We start from the raw sequence: 19,136 nt of genomic DNA on the forward strand, positions 1-19,136 counted from the left end.
TATTGAGCTGCTATCTGCGCCTGAAATACGCCTAATTTAGGCGTATTTCAGCATAGTAAATCAGCACGCGGCAAACATGCGACACTGCAGTGAAAGGAGTGCAACAAACAAATCAGTGCAAGAAAATATAGAAGCACCGTTTGCAACATCTGCACATACAGGTGAAACTCGAAAAATTTGAATATCGTGCAAAGTACATTTATTTCAGTAATGCAACTTAAAAGGTGAAACTAACATGAGATAGACTCATTACATGCAAAGCGAGATATTTCAAGCCTTTATTTGTTATAATGTGGATGATTATGGCTTACAGCTTATGAAACCCCAAAGTCTCAATCTCAGGTACCCTATGCTCAGGGGGTATGGGTTAATTAGCTGACCAGAGTGTGACACTTGGAGCCTAGAATATTGAACCTTTTCACAATACTCTAATATTAAGTTGCATTACTGAAATAAATGAACTTTTGCGCGATATTCTAATTTTTCGAGCTTCACCTGCACATGAAGGTTAATTCTTCATTATTCTGGATACAATGTTTCGTCGCCGGTATTATTACCGGATGAATACAGGAGGAAACACTTCATTGTATTCACACACAGGGTAAGAACACTGCGCTGCCCAGGGACTGAGAGATTTTATTTGGTTTTGATCTCAGGGGAATCTCAGTGTCAAGAGGTAGTTAATGTTTTAGATGTTGATTTCTCCCATTAGAAAGAAGCTCAGGCTATCTCGCCCACTGGCTAGAATGCAATATGTCAGCTCTGTACTGCATGACCCCGGGTCATCTTTTCATTTTCCCAGCTCCACATAAAAGCTACATATCTCAGAAACCTTCGAACACCCGCATCCAGCTCCAGGGAACTAACACATTCCAAACTTTGTCTTAAGAATAAAAGCTCTAAAACTTTACCCAGCAAGTCATAAATCCAATATTTGATAACTGCAACAAAATTTACAGTCTACCTCACACAGAGATTATTATTCATTAAAAAGCTGGGATCACCAGTAAATCCCTTCTATAGCAAAAGTAAATAAAACCCCTCAATGGCATGGCTATGGGCAATTGTGAAATAGGGGGGGTATGCACATGGCGGATTTTTCCACAGCAGATCAGAGTCTGACCCTCAGGTTTGCAGTAGAAGGGTTCATCCACATGTGGCACAAAGGCTGTGAGATTTTCAAAAAAAGATGAGATTTAAAAAAAAAATATTCCACACTGAATCCACTACGTGTGGTCAGTTGACAAGGTTTCCACTCGGAAACTGTCGCAAGAATTGATGTGTCAATTTTTTTTTCTTCACGCAATGAAGATTTCAAATGAATTAGGGCTAATGTACACGACGGGCAACTTCCACAGACTGATCCAGATCTATTCAACTTGAATGGGTCCGTGATCCGTCCTCGTCGCAAAAAAATAGAACATGTTCTATTTTTTCGAGTGAAAGGGCCCGCATCATTGATGCGGTGCAAAAATGGCCGGGGCCCGTATATATTGCGGACCCGCTACGGGCCAGGCCAGAGCGCGTTCCTGTGCATGAGCCTTTAAGGTAAGGTTTGTGGACAGATTTCACACTTTTGGAGCAGAATTTGTGGTGAAAGCCACAAGGAAAAAGAGCAGCATGAACATCCCTACACCTTCCCTCAACACTGGCACAGCCCTGACAGAACAGGCATAGGCACTGTAGGCCCAATGCTCCACAATTACTGCCCCAAAGGTGGTTTCTGTGTGTAACAGAGCGGTTGTTTCGCCATGACAACTCCTTTTTAAAATTCAGCTGACCTGACAACTACTGTGGGTGCGGTATCTTAACCTGCCCTGTGCCATACTATTATGCCCCTTCAAGTACTTATAATATATAATAAAGCCGGGACTCTTCTCTCACAGCTGGGATTGGAGACCACTCTGATCCTGACAGTTTAAATGTGTATCCAAACTGCATACCCCTTTATGAATTTGGCCAGGACAGGACACTCACCAGCCCCTCGCTGCACCGCTCCCCGCTCCTACTGGTCCCCTGCCTGTAAACTTCCGACATGGCCATGTGCGCCGCTGTGGCCAATCGATGCTAAAACGGTCTTTAAAAGTAATAAACCATAAGAAAAAGTACATTGTTTTTCTTCATAATTGTACTGACCTGCAGAATAAAGCTGACATATCTTTACTGCACAGTGAACACCGTAAAAGGCAAAACCCTAAAAACAATGTCAGAATTGTGGCTTTTTTTTTTTAACATCATCACCACCCATAATTATACATCAGATGTATCCCAAAATGGTGCCATTAACCCCTTGGCGCACCATGCTGTAAATACACTGCATGGTAAACTGAACATAAGGTGCTCATTCGATTCTGAGGCCGGTATTTCAGTCAAGTAGCACTCTAGGACCACATAGGGGATATTTCTAAAAACTGCAGCATGAGAGTAATAGGCTTGGAGTATTAGTTCCATTTTATCACTATATGTGTTAAAAACAATAAAAAAAATATATATTTGAAAATCTGCAAAAAAAAATGAAATTTTTCAATTTCACTTTATTTTATATAGGGTTTCTAATATATTATTATATATTGTTTCACTTCAGCAAAGGCATTTATCATGTAGACAAAGTTATTACAAAGCACTTACTAATATATTATTAATTTTATCCATATTGCCTCCTTTCCTGGCTTCATTCATTTTTCCATCACATTATACACTGCTGATATCCAGGGCTTCAAAAAGAATCCAGCCAGCAAAGGAGACAATTATGGACAATCACAATTAGGGGTGCACCGAAATGAAAATTCTGGTCCGAAACCGAAAATTCAGGATACCCCTTGACCGAAACCGAAACTGCCTTTTTGCCCAAATACTTTTAAAAGACCCCCCACCCCATAACAGTGCCATCCACAGACCCCCCCACCCCATAACAGTGCCATCCACAGACCCCCACCCACCCCATAACAGTGCCATCCACAGACCCCCACCCACCCCATAACAGTGCCATCCACAGACCCCCCCCCCCCCCATTGTACAATTAATAGAAAATAGCGGGGAGGGACTGGGAGGAGGAGCTGGGGGCCGGTGCGTTCACTGTTCTCCGGCCCCCAGCTCCAGTAGTTATAAAATGTTGTACAATTAATAAGGATTCTATTTATGAGGCCCCCTCTGCAGTATTACATTCAATACAGCCACATCCTACTCACAGGGCTGTTATCTTAATGCAGGGCGGCCGGGCAGACGAGCGGCAGCGTCACAACTGACGTCATGTGCCCGGCCTACTTTCTGAATGAAGGAGGCGGCGCAGGCATGTGACGTCAGTCGTGACGCTGCCGCTCGTCTGCCCGGCCGGCCAGCATTAAGATGACAGCCCTGTGAGTAGGATGTGGCTGTATTGAATGTTCTACTGCAGAGGGGGCCTCATGAATAGAATGCTTATTAATTGCACACATTTTATAACTACTGGAGCTGGGGGCCGGAGAACAGTGAACGCACCGGCCCCCAGCTCCTCCTCCCAGTCCCTCCCCGCTATTTCCGGCCAATATGTACAAATATCGGCAGAAACAGATTAGGTGCATTTTCGGCCGCCGAAATTTCGGTGCACCCCTAATCACAATACATTAGTAAGTGCCTTGTATTAACTTTCTCTACATGATATACTGTATGCAAATGAGCCTCTAGAACAGGGATGAACCTTTAGAGACAGACTGCCCAAACCGAAAATCCACTTATTTATCGCAAAGTGCCAACCTGGCAATTTAACCTAAATACTACAATCCACTATAGTATATCTTCCCTGTACTTTATCATTTAGCTATAATAGCCTGTCTATATACAATGCGCTGCACCCTGCGCTGATGAATGGCAGGAAAAGTCTAAGACATATTGGTACACACAGAGAGGGCTCTGAGTGCCACCTCTGGCACCCATGCCATAGGTTTGCCATCACTGCTCTAGGGCATAGTCATTACCCCTAGAGGCTCCGCTCCTGAGTTTGCGCTACATTTTTTCTGGAAGAGTAAAAATACTCCTCTTACCATTTTTGAGGAGTATTTTCAGCCGATGAGGAGTACGAAAGTTACAGTAATTCAAATAGTTAATACAAAGGCCTACATAACATTAAGGGGTTGCTATTTATGCAGGGAAACCATTACTAGTATCTAGAACTGTCTTCCATGCATAAATAGCAAATTTAGACAATTTTAAATTTAGCCGAGGTCACTGTTGCAATGATGAGGTCGGTACCGCTGAGGTCACTGTTGCACTGATGAGGTCGGTACCACTGAGGTCACTGTTGCACTGAGGGGGTCGGCACCACTGAGGTCACTGTTGCTCTGAGGGGGTCGGTACCACTGAGGTCACTGTTGCTCTGAGGGGGTCGGCACCACTGAGGTCACTGTTGCTCTGAGGGGTCGGCACCACTGAGGTCACTGTTGCTCTGAGGGGTCGGCACCACTGAGGTCACTGTTGCTCTGAGGGGTCGGCACCACTGAGGTCACTGTTGCTCTGAGGGGGTCGGTACCGCTGAGGTCACTGTTGCTCTGAGGGGGTCGGTACCACTGAGGTCACTGTTGCTCTGAGGGGTCGGCACCACTGAGGTCACTGTTGCTCTGAGGGGGTCGGTACCACTGAGGTCACTGTTGCTCTGAGGGGTCGGCACCACTGAGGTCACTGTTGCTCTGAGGGGTCGGCACCACTGAGGTCACTGTTGCTCTGAGGGGGTCGGCACCACTGAGGTCACTGTTGCTCTGAGGGGGTCGGCACCACTGAGGTCACTGTTGCTCTGAGGAGGTCGGTACCACTGAGGTCACTGTTGCTTCGGGGGGGTCGGTACCACTGAGGTCACTTTTGCGCTGAGGGGGTCGGCACCACTGAGGTCACTGTTGCTCTGAGGGGGTCGGTACCACTGAGGTCACACTTGCTCTGAGGGGTTCGGTACCACTGAGGTCACTGTTGCTCTGAGGGGGTCGGTACCACTGAGGTCACTGTTGCTCTGAGGGGGTCGGTACCACTGAGGTCACTGTTGCTCTGAGGGGTCGGCACCACTGAGGTCACTGTTGCGCTGAGGGGGTCGGTACCGCTGAGGTCACTGTTGCTCTGAGGGGGTCGGTACCACTGAGGTCACTGTTGCTCTGAGGGGTCGGCACCACTGAGGTCACTGTTGCTCTGAGGGGTCGGCACCACTGAGGTCACTGTTGCTCTGAGGGGGTCGGTACCACTGAGGTCACTGTTGCTCTGAGGGGTCGGCACCACTGAGGTCACTGTTGCTCTGAGGGGTCGGCACCACTGAGGTCACTGTTGCTCTGAGGGGGTCGGCACCACTGAGGTCACTGTTGCTCTGAGGGGGTCGGCACCACTGAGGTCACTGTTGCTCTGAGGAGGTCGGTACCACTGAGGTCACTGTTGCTTCGGGGGGGTCGGCACCACTGAGGTCACTGTTGCTCTGAGGGGGTCGGCACCACTGAGGTCACTGTTGCTCTGAGGGGGTCGGTACCACTGAGGTCACTGTTGCTCTGAGGGGGTCGGTACCACTGAGGTCACTTTTGCGCTGAGGGGGTCGGCACCACTGAGGTCACTGTTGCTCTGAGGGGGTCGGTACCACTGAGGTCACTGTTGCTCTGAGGGGGTAGGCACCACTGAGGTCACTTGCTCTGAGGGGTTCGGTACCACTGAGGTCACTGTTGCACTGAGGGGGTTGGCACCACTGAGGTCACTTTTGCGCTGAGGGGGTCGGTACCACTGAGGTCACTTTTGCGCTGAGGGGTTCGGTACCACTGAGGTCACTGTTGCACTGAGGGGGTTGGCACCACTGAGGTCACTTTTGCGCTGAGGGGGTTGGTACCACTGAGGACACTGTTGCGCTGAGGGGGTCGGCACCACTGAGGTCACTGTTACAGTGATTTTATGAGGTTTAAAGGGTTTGTCCTGTTCTGGGGGTAATGTGGCTGATGGGGTTATGACATATGAACAGACTGTGGCTGCTTCCTCTAATTACAGCACAGGCCGTCTCCGGTTGCTATAGGTAACAGCGGTACTGTACTCCTCAGTCCTCATGACGCACACTGCCTGCACATTAGGAGCTGTTCACTACAGATAAGGGCGGGAAACTGACAACACTCACCATGCTGCCGGACGTCACTTATGGGTAACCTGTGCGAAATGTGGCGTTACCGAACAGTTACTACTAGCAGGGCTGGTCCCTGACAGGGCGCACACCGCGGACGAGCACCGCTATAGCCCACATATCCATATGTGTTCATAGCCGGATTAGGCTCATCCAGCATGTGAGGCTGAACAAGTTAAAACAAGGCGCTGCAGCAAGGCCACTTACCCCGCCAGTGACGATCGCGTGCACCTCCTTCCTTACTTCAGAGTGGTGTGCCATAAGCTCCGGCAGCCCGCTCAAACTGACCAATCACTAAGCTCCTTACTGTAAGGAGCTTTGTCATTGGTTGTTTCAGGCAGCAGCCACATAGCTGCACTGTAGAGATGGGAAGTTCGGATCTTTCAAATGAACCGATTCATGAATCGAATCTTCGGTTCACTCACTGAGCTGACAAGAAGCAAGTGAACCGAAGCTTAGGTTGCGCAATGCGCATGCGCTGATGACGGAAGCTTCGATTCACTTGCTGACTCGCTGAGTCGGCTCTTGGTCTGAGTCAGGAAGTTTATTCTTTAAAACCCTGTGTGTAAATGTGTAATTATCCCACTGTAGGAAAAACAAGCATCCGGGAGGGGCCTTTAACATCTATATCTCCTTGAGAAGCCAATTTGACCCTAAAGGGTTAATTCAATCTGTAATCTAAACTGTGTCCTGTCACTTCTCTTATCTCTCTGCTGATTGCCCGTCTGCCCCTTAACCTATCAATGCTGCAGCCTGGTCATCAGCCTCAGTGTAAACTGTTCTAGTGACTGACGGTTCTTTTAACTCAAAGAATCGAATGAGTCTCTAAGTCGGATCTTTAGATTCTTTTAACCTGTGACTCATTCGATTCTTAGACTCCATGTACTGTGTGTGACTCAGAGCTGCTTGCCTGAGCTCTGATTGGTTGCAGGCCGGGGTGGGCGGGGAGTGGCGGGGCTGGCTTCCACTCTAGCATCAGATTAGGCTCCTCCCTGCTGCAGCATCTCTCTGCTCTGCTATCTGACTGAGCGGCTTCACACGGATCAGCGCAGTCAAAAGGAATCGACTCCTCCGGTTCAGTGAACTGAATCGATTCAAAAGAATGATTCGTTCATGAACCGGACATCACTACTGCGCTGCCCGTGCCGTTCACAGCACTCACTGCACTGATAAATGGCAGCGAAAAGTCTAAGGCGTATCGGTACGCCTTAGACTTTGTCCAGGGAGTAAAATGGCCTGAACAGGCGTCTATGACGCTTGCACAGGCGTTATTGCGACCTCTGCTCCGCTCCCTCTGCACTTTGACAAGGCCAGGCATGCTCATGGTTACCGCGTCAATCAAAGTGCAGAGGGAGCAGAGCTTCTAGGTGTAATGATAACGCCCCGTTGTCATTTTTTTTTTTTCTCAGCAATGTTGGCACATACAGTATGAACATGGGACCAACACAGATGCCTTCAGCTGCCAAGTGCACATGTAACAGGTCAGCCAGTGTCATAGGTACAAAAACTGCTGACAGATGCTCTTTTAAAGCACTGGCACAGTGCAACATTTAAACATGTTCAGTTAACGGGATTTGGCCTAGAATCAGTAGCTAAAAAACATTCATTTCTATGTAGGTCACTCAAATATAAAAATTACATTTCCTGTGTGTAAGCTAAATTATAAAATCATACAGTAAACCTAGTACAATATAATTTGTGGGTTAAACAGATTGTCCAGGGGGACACCCGACACCCCCACCGAACAGCTGTATGAGGAGATGGCGTGCGCAGTGCACACGTGCCATCTCCCTTCTCTCTTCCTGCTCGCCACAGACATCGCATCGGCGGACAGGAAAAGAGAAGAGAGACGGCACGTGTGAACTGTGCGCACCATCTCCTTATACAGCTGATCGGCGGGGTGCCGGGTGTCAGACCCCTGCCGATCTGATATTGAAGAACTATCCTGAGGATAGGTCATCAATAGCAAAAGCCTGGACAACCCCTTTAATTCCAGCTTCTTGATGCGGTTTCTTTGTACACCCTGAACTATAACTTTTACAGTATTGGTTCTTCTCTTAACACTACTGTTCCACTTCAACAGCTTTGGCGCCAGGAGGAGCCTCCGTCGCAGGTTTCGTCAAAAATACTGGACAAAATAGCACAGCATGCACTAGCGGTTTTGTTGTCATTTTGGTTGAAATTATCTGTTTTTAGCCAAATATGTAGGCATGTTTACCCTTTAAGGTAAGCTTTCTTTAACAGCTATAAGCAGATCAGAACAGGTCATATACACAAGGGGTCCATAAAAATACGGTGGAAAATCCAACGAAAGCCTCAGCCTCCAGAGACGCGTGTATCCAAGTGTAATTGGGATAGGAAATTCAATAATACCTTGTGTGAAAACATATATAGAAAAGGTTCATTTAATAATAAATGCTAAGCTTCCATACAAGGGAAACATGTTATATAATGATATATGAAGATAATAAGAAACCCAATTTCATAAACCTCAGCTGTAGACGGCCATCACAAATCAAATGTGTGAGTATATAAAATGCTGGTAATTTTAAAGGCAGCAGTACAGGAATGAGAAATACAATAAACGACAGAAAACACGATTATATCCCCAATCAATATTTTATTCATTACAATGTCAGATCTAAAAGTGTCAATGTAGTGTGACAAACAAAGACATTATACTCAAAGGCGTAAAGGGGATTGAACACACAATTTACAGAAGGAATTTTAAAATTGAGCATGGCCGAAAATGGCAGAACGGCCCTTTCAGAAACGGAGACGTCTTAAAAGCTTGAACTTTTGGGTCATCCTGGGGACAGGCCTACAAAATGCTGCAATGCAAAATCATGACGAGTCTCTATCCTAAAACAGGGCATCCAGAAGCTTTTGTTTTCCCTGTAAGTAGCGAGGGGATACTAGCCGATATTTAGGATTTATTAGAAAAAATGGGGGGGTCTGCTGATCCATGTACTGAGGATGCAAACATACAAACCCCTGACCCTAGTCTACGCAGGTTAGAAGGGACTAAAGGGACAATCCAATCTTCACATAAAGAGTTGAAAGGGGACCCGGCATCTCTCCGGACAGGTCTATTGTAGCAAATACCTTTAGTCTTCATGAAATTTCAATTCTGCAGCATCTTTTCTCATAAATCTACATGGTGCTGTTCCTGTGTTATTCCTCCTGAAAATCTATGATGTAATTGACAACGGGGTAGCACCGGTCTGACACTGTCCAATCACTGCTGGCAGTGTAGGGACACACCCTTTCCCAAGGAGAATGGGAACACCCAGTTGGCAATTTATTCATAAATGTATAGTAGAAATAATAGAGGAATGGCAAAATACATAGATGCTCCAGAATTTCATGGGGACTGCAAGTGTTTGCTAAAAGGAGAGGTGATATAAAAATGGAGGAACAGCAGCCCAAGAAGCAAACAAAAATCAGAAGTAGAGTGGGTGTTTGGTCCAACTCAAAGTAGAGGCAGCACTCCATAGCCACGTAAACCAAAGGGGTGGCCTATTCTAGATGCAACGTTTGGACTGAAGAACCTTTTTTTTTTGCTTGAAAAAGGCTTTTCAGCCAAAACATTGCATCTGCAATAAACCACACCTTTGGTTTACATGACTATGGAGTGATGTCTCTTCTTTTCATTTGATATCAGAAGAGGTGACAGGTCCTCTAACACCTCGCACATCCAGAACTAAAAGGAACCTGTCACATTGCACATGGTGTCTGAGCTGCAGGAACCAAGTTATAGAGCGGGAGGAGCTGAGCAGATATAACTTATAATGTATTCATTTACATTCCTGCTCATTATGAGCTTCCAAGTCCAGGAGGCGGTCCTATCAGTGATTGACAGTTATTTCTGTATACACAGTCATAGAGGGAAGGCTGTCAGTCACTGATAGGACCGACTCCTGGACTTCAAATCCCAGAATGAGCAGAAATGTAAATTAATAAGATAATTGTGTGTTACTGAACCTTTCCCCACAAATCTATATACAGATGTAGTAGAGTTAACACTTAAACTTAAAGGGAACCTGTCACCAGTTTTATGGTGTCCTAACTAAGGGCAACATAAATAAGTGACTGATTCGCTTAGCAAAATGCTGGGTCACTTTCTTTAATTGACCCAGTCAATCTGCCAACATCTTGTATTGAAAAGCTCCAGCTGATAATGATGAGTCATGAATATTCATGAGCTCCTGAGTCTTCCCGCCCACCTGCTGCTGAATGACAGTTTGTTTCCATATGAATCAGCAGCAGGTGGGCAGGGGAGTGGCTATAGCACTGAATTAAATATACGCTGGACTCACTGACATCACGCTGGACTCAAATCAGCTCATTAGCATGCGGCATCTTTGTGTGTATATTATGAGGTAACCATCTGTCACACCAGTTAGTGAATACATCTAAGGCACTTTTTAGTAGTTAATGATTGTATATAATTAGTTAGATTATAATCAAATATCCACATGACAGGTTCCCTTTAACTCACCATGATATCCTGTCACAAGAGCCATTGAAAAGCAATTGAGGGTGTCGGCTTAAAAACTACTCCTGGCACCCCTGCCGACCAGCTGTTTGCTTCCTCGTCAACATTTATCTGCAAGCTGTTGACATTATTGTGGCGGTGCTTGGTAATTACAACTGCTTAGTCCTAATGGGATGGAGGAGATGTAATAACCCTGCACTAACTCTACAAGGCAGACAGCTTGCAGGTAACCACTAAAGAGGATGCGGTGCAATACCGGAAAACTGCACTTAAAATTTCTGTCTCCACTTCTCCACAGTGTTTTGGGGTGGAGCAGCCACTAAGTTCCCAGGAAGTCGCCGCAGCCATACAAATATTGCTGCGTTATAAGACCCTGGGAGAAAAGCGCAGTACAAATTATTTTCATTATATACTGCCTTGCGGTCTCTTTGTAAAAAGCATGGGTGCTTTTCCAAAACTGGTTTTAGTCAAGGAAAAATGGGCCTTTTTTTTTAAGCAAATGTCTGGTGTGACAGTCTACAGGTATCTCTTATGTTCATCCCCAACATCCTCCTCTCCTTTAGATTCACACTAGTGGTATTAAACTGGTACAACAATCCTGGTTCTTGTCATGGCCACATACTGTATATGTTGCTGTGAGCTTGAGGCTGATGATTCCCTCCAGTAGCCTAAGGCCTCTTTCACACTACCGTTTTTTTTTTCTATTTTGCGGTCCGTTTTTTGCGTTCCGTATACGGAACCATTTATTTAAATGGTTCCGCAAAAAAATTGGAATGTGTTCCGTATGCATTCCGTTTCCGTATTTCCGTTCCGTTGAAAGATAGAACATGTCCTATTATTACCCGCAAATCACAGTCCGTGGCTCCATTCAAGTCAATGGGTCCGCAAAAAAAACTGAACACATACGGAAATGCATCCGTATGTCTTCCGTTTCCGTTCCGTTTTTTCTGAACCATCTATTGAAAATGTTATGCCCAGCCCAATTTTTTATATGTAATTACTGTATACTGTATATGCCATACGGAAAAACAGAACGGAAAGGAAACACAACGGAAGCAGAAAAACGGAACAACGGATCCATTAAAAACAGAACGCAAAACACTGAATTCAACATACTGTAGTGTGAAAGAGGCCTAAGCCTTTGCCAAGTCCTTTAAAGAGTTTATCCAACACTATAGCAGGCCTCACAGATTGTCCGATCTGGGGGAGTGATCATACTTACCTGGTCCCGCCACTGGGTTTGGCCTTTAGAGCTCCACGGCCGGCTCTTCACCTCCCTGTTGAGTTGATAGCAACATTCTGTTCTGACAATGGTGGTGGTAGGAAGCATATAACCGGTGCAGCCAATCGCTGACCTGCTCCCCATGCATCACAGGGGACAGCCACTGTGAGGTCTGCTATGGTGTCGGATCACCCCTTTTAATAGACTACACTGGGTGGGCATTGCTGGTGACATCGCTAACAAGCTGCTGCCTGCACCTTCCATTTTGAACCTGGGAGCCTAGAAAGGAAATGCTAAGAAACAGGAGAGGTTAGTATTTATTACGTTTTCATTTTTTTTTTGTTACTATGACTTACTATAATACCTAACGAGGAGCCTAATACAACTGTCCTACTTTCCTAATTAGTTTCTACAACTGCTAACACATCATATGGGCAGCAAAAATTCCTCCTATTACTATTATAAAAGCGCCGAGCTTAAATGTCTCCCACACCACAAAAAAGTTGTGATTGTGGTATGTTTTTTAGGACTATACTATTGCAAAAAAGTTAAGTGCCTTATAAGAAAAAGTGCATGTTTATATGAGCTTAGTGTCAGTCTCCACACATCTATAGTTAGAGATACATTTTCTTTAAGGTCAGACTGCGAAATAACTGAAAGCAATTCGTTCTCATTCATCTCTATTGTAGATTTCTTGTCTGTGCTAGAAAAAACAATGGCGATTTTGGTTGAATCTTCCTGGTCTGTTAAGACAATGCATTTCACGTCACTGAGAGAATGCAGCTTTATCTGGTCAAAACGTGATGATGAAGGACTCTTGACGTCTAAGTTTGCCTGGAAAACTCCATCAAGTACAAGAGCAATAGATACGTTGGTGAGAGCCAGTGACATGTATACACATTGCCCATTCATATGGTCTACCTTAACTGATGTGTAAAGCAATAAGTGCATGTCTCCTAATGCTGGTTTTGTGCCATTAGTATTTTCATGTAGAAGATACGCCACATCAGCTAATGCGCTCTTGAAGGTGCATGTCACTTTGAAACCATTAGTGAAGACAAGGTCAGAGAGATCTGCATTCCAGTCAGTTGACAGCTCCATCAGATCCCTACTCAAGAGTGGATGACTACAATATTTGGCATACTCTGAATCCGTCACTTGCATTTTTGTTAAGACTTGACATAGCTGCAGAGTACAGCTATTGTCAAATGTAAATATAGTCACGGGGGAGTCCTCAAAGGAACCGAGGAGCTGTAGGCTTTGTCCTCCGAAACTGATGTGAAGCTCTTCCAATGAACGGACCGGAAGAGTAAAAAGAAACATTGATTCAGTACCTGAAAATATTATAAAGCTAAGATTTGATTTGGACAAGAGTAGACAAGCAAGTCGAGGTTCTGGGTGACTCTTATTACCAACAGAGAGCCAGTAGACATATCTACATTCGTTCTTTTTGATGCACAGGTTTGGCACAGTAGCGAGGAAGTGATCAATAATTTCAACTGGGCGGCAATTTCTTAGTTCCAGTAGTTTATTCGGAAATTTCAAGAACGTACTTGCCAAAAAATTAACATTATCTGTCTCATCATCCTCAAATTTCGAAACATGGTGTCCTCCACCAACTGCATTTTCCTTCCCTGGAGAAAACTCAACCAGCATTAGCTTCTCCCCATCTGTACTCTTTGTGTTTGTTGGAACTATGTTGTAGACTTTTACCTTGTTCTCGTAAGGATGCAGAACTTCGGACTCTCCTTTCTTGTTTGACTGTGCTGATTGAAAATAATTCACAAACTGCAAATCTTTAATACGTGAAAGACCTGGAAGATTCTGGACACTATTCACTTGCACGCTGCATATCGTCTTGGCTTGCTTGATAACATTTTGCAGAGTGGGAAGCTGCCTCTCTTTATAAAGATAAGAAAACTTGGTAAAAAGATTTTGCAAACTGTATTTATAATGTGTTGAATCTTGGCACAAAGGGCTATCGCTGCTCTGATCACAGTCACACTGGTAAACGTGAGGCTGTAGGAGGATACCCTGGTGAGTTGGGCAGAAACACTTGTTCTCCTTTAAATCATTTTCAGGAAACATATTGGTCTCAGGGAGATTACAGTAAGATATATCATTGCACTCGGGTTGCTCATTATCAAGCGCCTTCATCTTGGAGGAGGACATCTCCTGGAACAAAGTCCGGTCAGGTTCCATCTTAAAGAAATCGCGGTCACCAGACACACTTTCTAAATGCTTCCCTTTGGTCTTGGGAGGAATTTGCTGAGAGGCAGATGAGATATTTTGATGAGCGCATTTGCTGTGTGAGAGATTACTACTGAGAAGGTGACTTGGTTCATGTTCTCTGTCAAACAGAAAGTCAAAATATTCACTAATGGATGATCTATTTTTCCCTTTCTTATTCTCTTCCTTCAAATGTTTCTCTTGAGAGTCAGAACATTTTTGTGTGAAGAGAGAATATAAATTAGCAGTCACGGGATTCAGATTCTGTCTTTCATGGAGCACCATTCTTGTAGGTGGTGAGGATACTGCTCCGATCTGGGGAACAGACAGCTTTCTACGATTTGCCAGAGGGTGTTGAACTTTCTGTTTAAAATGTTAAAGAAAGGAAACAATCGAATATTTCCTTTATGGGCATATACTTAAATTCCAGTGAAGCAATTATTGTGTGATTAGTGCTGATTTAGGAAATACCCCTGATTCCATCACTTTATTTATGAACAGTATATACGAACAATTAGACAATTATATTCTGGGATCTTAATCCTAAAATGACAAAAAGTCCCTCCAACCGGTAATCCCCCTTCTGGCCTCCCACAACGGCCTCATTTATGAGTCAGCACTTGACTGCTATATTCCAGTAGTGCTGGTATTGTGAATGAGCACAAGCCTGCCGCAATTATTTTCAATGTAAGCGACGACACCAGATGTGTCAATCACATGGCCATCCAGCATGTTCACCCACCACAATGTATGCTTTGGTCGGCTTAGTGCCAAGACATTGCAAACAAGAAAAATCTATGCACAGAACATGGCATTGCATAGGCAATGTAGGGACAGTAATGTGGCAGAAGGGAGTCATGTCCTAATAGACAGTGGGACATGATAATCCATATAATATTTTTGGCAGTCCCACAGAAATAAATGGACGGTGGTCGGGCATGCACGGTCCACTCTCCTTCACTTTGTGGGCTTTGTTCTAGAGATAGCTGTGGATCCCAGAGGACATTAGGGGCATATCCTAGCAAAATGCCCCCAATGTATGATATTGACCCACCCTATTAAAACTAGCTAAAAAATTAATCAGGGAAACTACTGGTCATGTAGGACATAAAACAGGTACAAGTGTTATTGTTCTCATAGACAACTGAAGGCTGGGCTTAGCTGGTAATTTGGCAAAAATCACTGCAAAAATACCAATGTGACCAAATTTACAGGTATTTTTAACAATTCTACAAACTAATTAATAAGGAAAACCGTACAACAAATGCACTGGCCTTATGGTTCCCACTGATGGCCAAGCCATTGCTTAGTTCACAGCTATCATTCTAAGAAAGTCTACATTTGGGTCAGTCAATGCGCATGTAATATTCTGATGAATGAGGAGGGAGCACAGCTGCCTAAAAACTCCAGTACTACTTCCCCTAAGGTGAACACTAAACCAGGCTAAATATTCAAACACAGCCAGGAAGCCATGGCAAATTTTAGACTGACAGTATCTAGTTCTCTACAGGTGCCCATACACCTTAGATATTTGTTGTCCGAATGATCATTTGGCCAACTGCTCTTTCCCGACTACCCCATACACATGCTTGGTTTGGCTGCTCACATGTGTTTTCAATGGGGAGAGGAGAAGGAAGCTGCCAGTCACCGACCCATCTGATGACCCATCTGATGGTGGCTGATCTCTCAGAGGGAACCATAGGATCAAGCAAAAAAAAATCAATTTGTGCAAAACTTTTCTCCCTGGCATTCATTTTCAGGTGCACGCGTGTGTGTGGGGTGCGGGGGGGGGGGTTTAAGTTGGAAGCTATCCATACACATTTGACTGACAGTCGGTTCCGCCAAAAACTGAAGTTTGGCCAACAGTATGGGTGGCCACTGATGGTAGACAATAGAAGTGTGTACCGTAGATGCAGCTAATTTTGTGGAATTGGCCAATGTCCTAACGTTTAAAGGGTTTATGGCATGATTGATGCAAAAAAAATAAAAGATAACCAAACATCATATAGTACATGATCATCTCTTTCTAACAAAGCTAGAACCAGCCCTGTACCGTGCATGGATCCAGAGATCTCCCCATTCTTTGCTCTGCTGGATTTATCCCAGGCAAGCAGATCAGGGTGTTTGATTTATTTTAGGGGGCATGTCTGCTACAGCTCTCTCCATGTAGCTGTCACAGCTTATAACAGAAGATGTGGCTGGTGCAAGCTGAAAATTAAACGGAGCACGAGACCACCTCAGCGAGGTGGACAAGGAATAAGGAAAAGTACCAAACAGTAGGTGGCACCATACAGATGCATTTTATGCAATTACAAAAGTATTCAGTCCAATGTGCTGGTTTGAAAAATGCTGAATACTTTTTGTGGCACCCCTTTTAAAGGGAACCTGTCACCGGGATTTTGTGTATGGAGCTGAGGACATGGGTTGCTAGATGGCCGCTAGCACATCCGCAATATCCAGTCCCCATAGCTCTGTGTGCTTTTATTGTGGAAAAAAAGGAGATTTTTGTATAACTTACCAGTTAAATCTCTTTCTCGCTCTTCCTTGGGGGACACAGACCTTGGGTATAGCTCAGCTCCCTAGGAGGCGTGACACTAAGTAAAACTGTTAAGCCCCTCCTCCAGCTATACCCTCAGCCTGGAGATAGAGGCTACCAGTTGCGTGTCCAAGTAGTGAAAGGATAACAACCAATAACGGAAACAACCAGCCAGCAACCCAACGGGGCGCCAGACCATAACCCTGTAACCAAACACAGAAGGGTGGGTGCTGTGTCCCCCAAGGAAGAGCGAGAAAGAGATTTAACTGGTAAGTTATACAAAAATCTCCTTTTCTCGCCCATTTTCCTTGGGGGACACAGACCTTGGGACGTTCAAGAGCAGTCCAAGAAGGGAGGGACCACAAACCCAAGGCGGAACACCACCAGAGCATCAGGAAACCGCTGCCTGCAAAACCAGGCGGCCCAAAGCAGCATCCGCTGATGCATGCGTATGCACCCTATAGAACTTAGTGAAAGTGTGCAGAGAGGACCAAGTGGCTGCTTTGCACAACTGTTCAGCCGAGGCCCGATGCCTCTGCGCCCAGGAAGCTCCGACTGCTCTGGTGGAATGAGCAGTGACGCCGAAAGGCGGAGGTCTGCCCTTGGCTCGATAAGCCTCAGACACCGCCAGTTTAATGAAACGGGCAATAGCCACCTTGGAGACCGCCAACCCTTTGCGCGAACCCTCCGGAACCACAAACAGGGAGTCCGTGCGCCGAAAGGACCCGGTGACCTCCAAGTAAATCCTCAACGCCCTGACCACATCCAGACGGTGCAGTTCCCGTTCTCTGGGGTGGGAAGGAGAGGGACAGAGCGACGGAAGGACGATGTCCTCATTGATGTGAAAGGCGGAGACCACCTTTGGCAGGAAAGTCGGGACAGGCCGAAGCACAACCTTATCCTGGTGGAAGATCAGGAAAGGTTCGGAGCAAGAAAGAGCCGCTAACTCCGACACCCGTCGGAGAGACGTGACGGCCACAAGAAAGATGACCTTGCAGGACAGAAGGCGAAGGGAGACCTCCCGTAAAGGCTCGAAGGGGGCTGATTGGAGCGACGAGAGCACCACATTCAGGTCCCAGGAAGGAACTGGAGGGCGGTACGGCGGAACAGAGTGAGCCACCCCTTGTAAAAAGGTCTTAATTGGCCCTAGAGGGGCCAGGGGACGCTGGAGAAGAATAGACAGCGCCGAAATCTGACCCTTCAGAGAACTGAGGCACAGCCCCAGGTCCAGACCCGACTGGAGGAAGGACAGGATTGTGGGAAGAGAAAACCGGAGAGGTGGGATGCTCCGGGACTCACAGAACCCCAGATAGGACCTCCAAACCCGATAGTAGATCCTAGAGGATACGGGCTTACGAGCCCGGATCATGGTGCGGACTACGTCCGCGGAGAAACCCCGTCGCGTTAAGACGGCGGTCTCAATAGCCACGCCGTCAAACGTAGCGAGCCTAAATGCTCGTGGAAGATCGGTCCCTGAGAGAGAAGGTCTTCCCTGGAGGGCAGTGGCCACGGTGCGTCTGCCAACAGCAACATTAGGTCGGCGTACCAAGACCGGCGGGGCCAATCCGGGGCGATTAGAATCGCGGGGACGCCCTCTGCCGCGATCCTCCGAAGAACCCGTGGCAGGAGGGGAAAAGGAGGAAAGACGTACAGAAGGGAGAATTCGCGCCACGGAAGGACGAGCGCGTCGGCGCCGTATGCCTTCGGGTCCCGTGCCCTGGCCAGGTATAGGGGGACCTTGTGGTTGAATTTGGAGGCCATGAGGTCCACGTCGGGGCGACCCCAGCGAAGACAAAGGGCTTCGAACACCTCTGGGTGCAGGGACCATTCTCCCGGGTCGATGGTGGACCGGCTGAGGAAATCCGCCGCCCAGTTGTCCACCCCCGGGATGTAAATCGCAGATAAGGCCGGCACGTGCGTCTCCGCCCAGAGGAGAATGAGGGTCACCTCTTGCATCGCTGCAGCGCTGCGAGTGCCTCCCTGATGGTTTATGTATGCCACAGCCGTGGCATTGTCCGATTGGATCCGAACAGGGTGGCCCCTCAGCAGATGGGTCCAGTGTCTGAGGGACAGAAGAATCGCCCTCAGTTCCAGAATATTGATTGGAAGTCTGGACTCCGATAGAGACCAAACGCCCTGGACGGACCGGGGAGGGAAACCCCCCCCCCCCACCCCCGTAAGCTGCCATCTGTGGTAATCACCAGCCAGTTCAGTGGAAGGAAGGACTTCCCCCTTAGAGGGATATGCAACCACCAGCCGAGGGAAGCCCGAGCCAGGGGAGGCAGAAGAAAGGTCCTGTCCAGACTCCTCGGTGATTTGTCCCAGGCCGACAGAATTGCCCTCTGAAAGGTGCGGGATCGGAATTGTGCGAACGGCACCGCTTCGAAACAGGCAACCATCTTTCCCAACAACCGCATGCTGGATCTGAGGGAAGGGCGGTGATGACGGAGGAGACTGCGAACCGACCCGCGAAGGGCCAGACGCTTGTCCGACGGAAGGCGGACCTCCGCCAACTCTGTATCCAGGAGCATCCCCAGGAAGATCA

At 46.6% G+C, this 19,136-nt stretch overlaps 1 protein-coding gene across 2 annotated transcripts in view; it reads right to left on the minus strand.

The window, feature by feature from the left end:
- The window catches only part of KIF16B (kinesin family member 16B), a 327,221-nt gene that overhangs the window by 93,849 nt on the left and 214,236 nt on the right, over positions 1-19,136 (minus strand). The window contains exon 23 of one of the 2 annotated variants that reach the window (XM_044289349.1): positions 11,626-14,418. The exons of the other annotated variant lie outside the window; for it this stretch is intronic. Coding sequence (XP_044145284.1) covers positions 12,361-14,418 — 2,058 coding nt within the window. The 3' untranslated portion in view covers positions 11,626-12,360. Of the gene's footprint in view, positions 1-11,625; positions 14,419-19,136 lie in introns of those variants that run through there. 2 annotated transcript variants of the gene reach the window in all.

This window comes from Bufo gargarizans, chromosome 4 (genome assembly GCF_014858855.1).
Source record: "Bufo gargarizans isolate SCDJY-AF-19 chromosome 4, ASM1485885v1, whole genome shotgun sequence".
Taxonomy (NCBI): domain Eukaryota; kingdom Metazoa; phylum Chordata; class Amphibia; order Anura; family Bufonidae; genus Bufo; species Bufo gargarizans.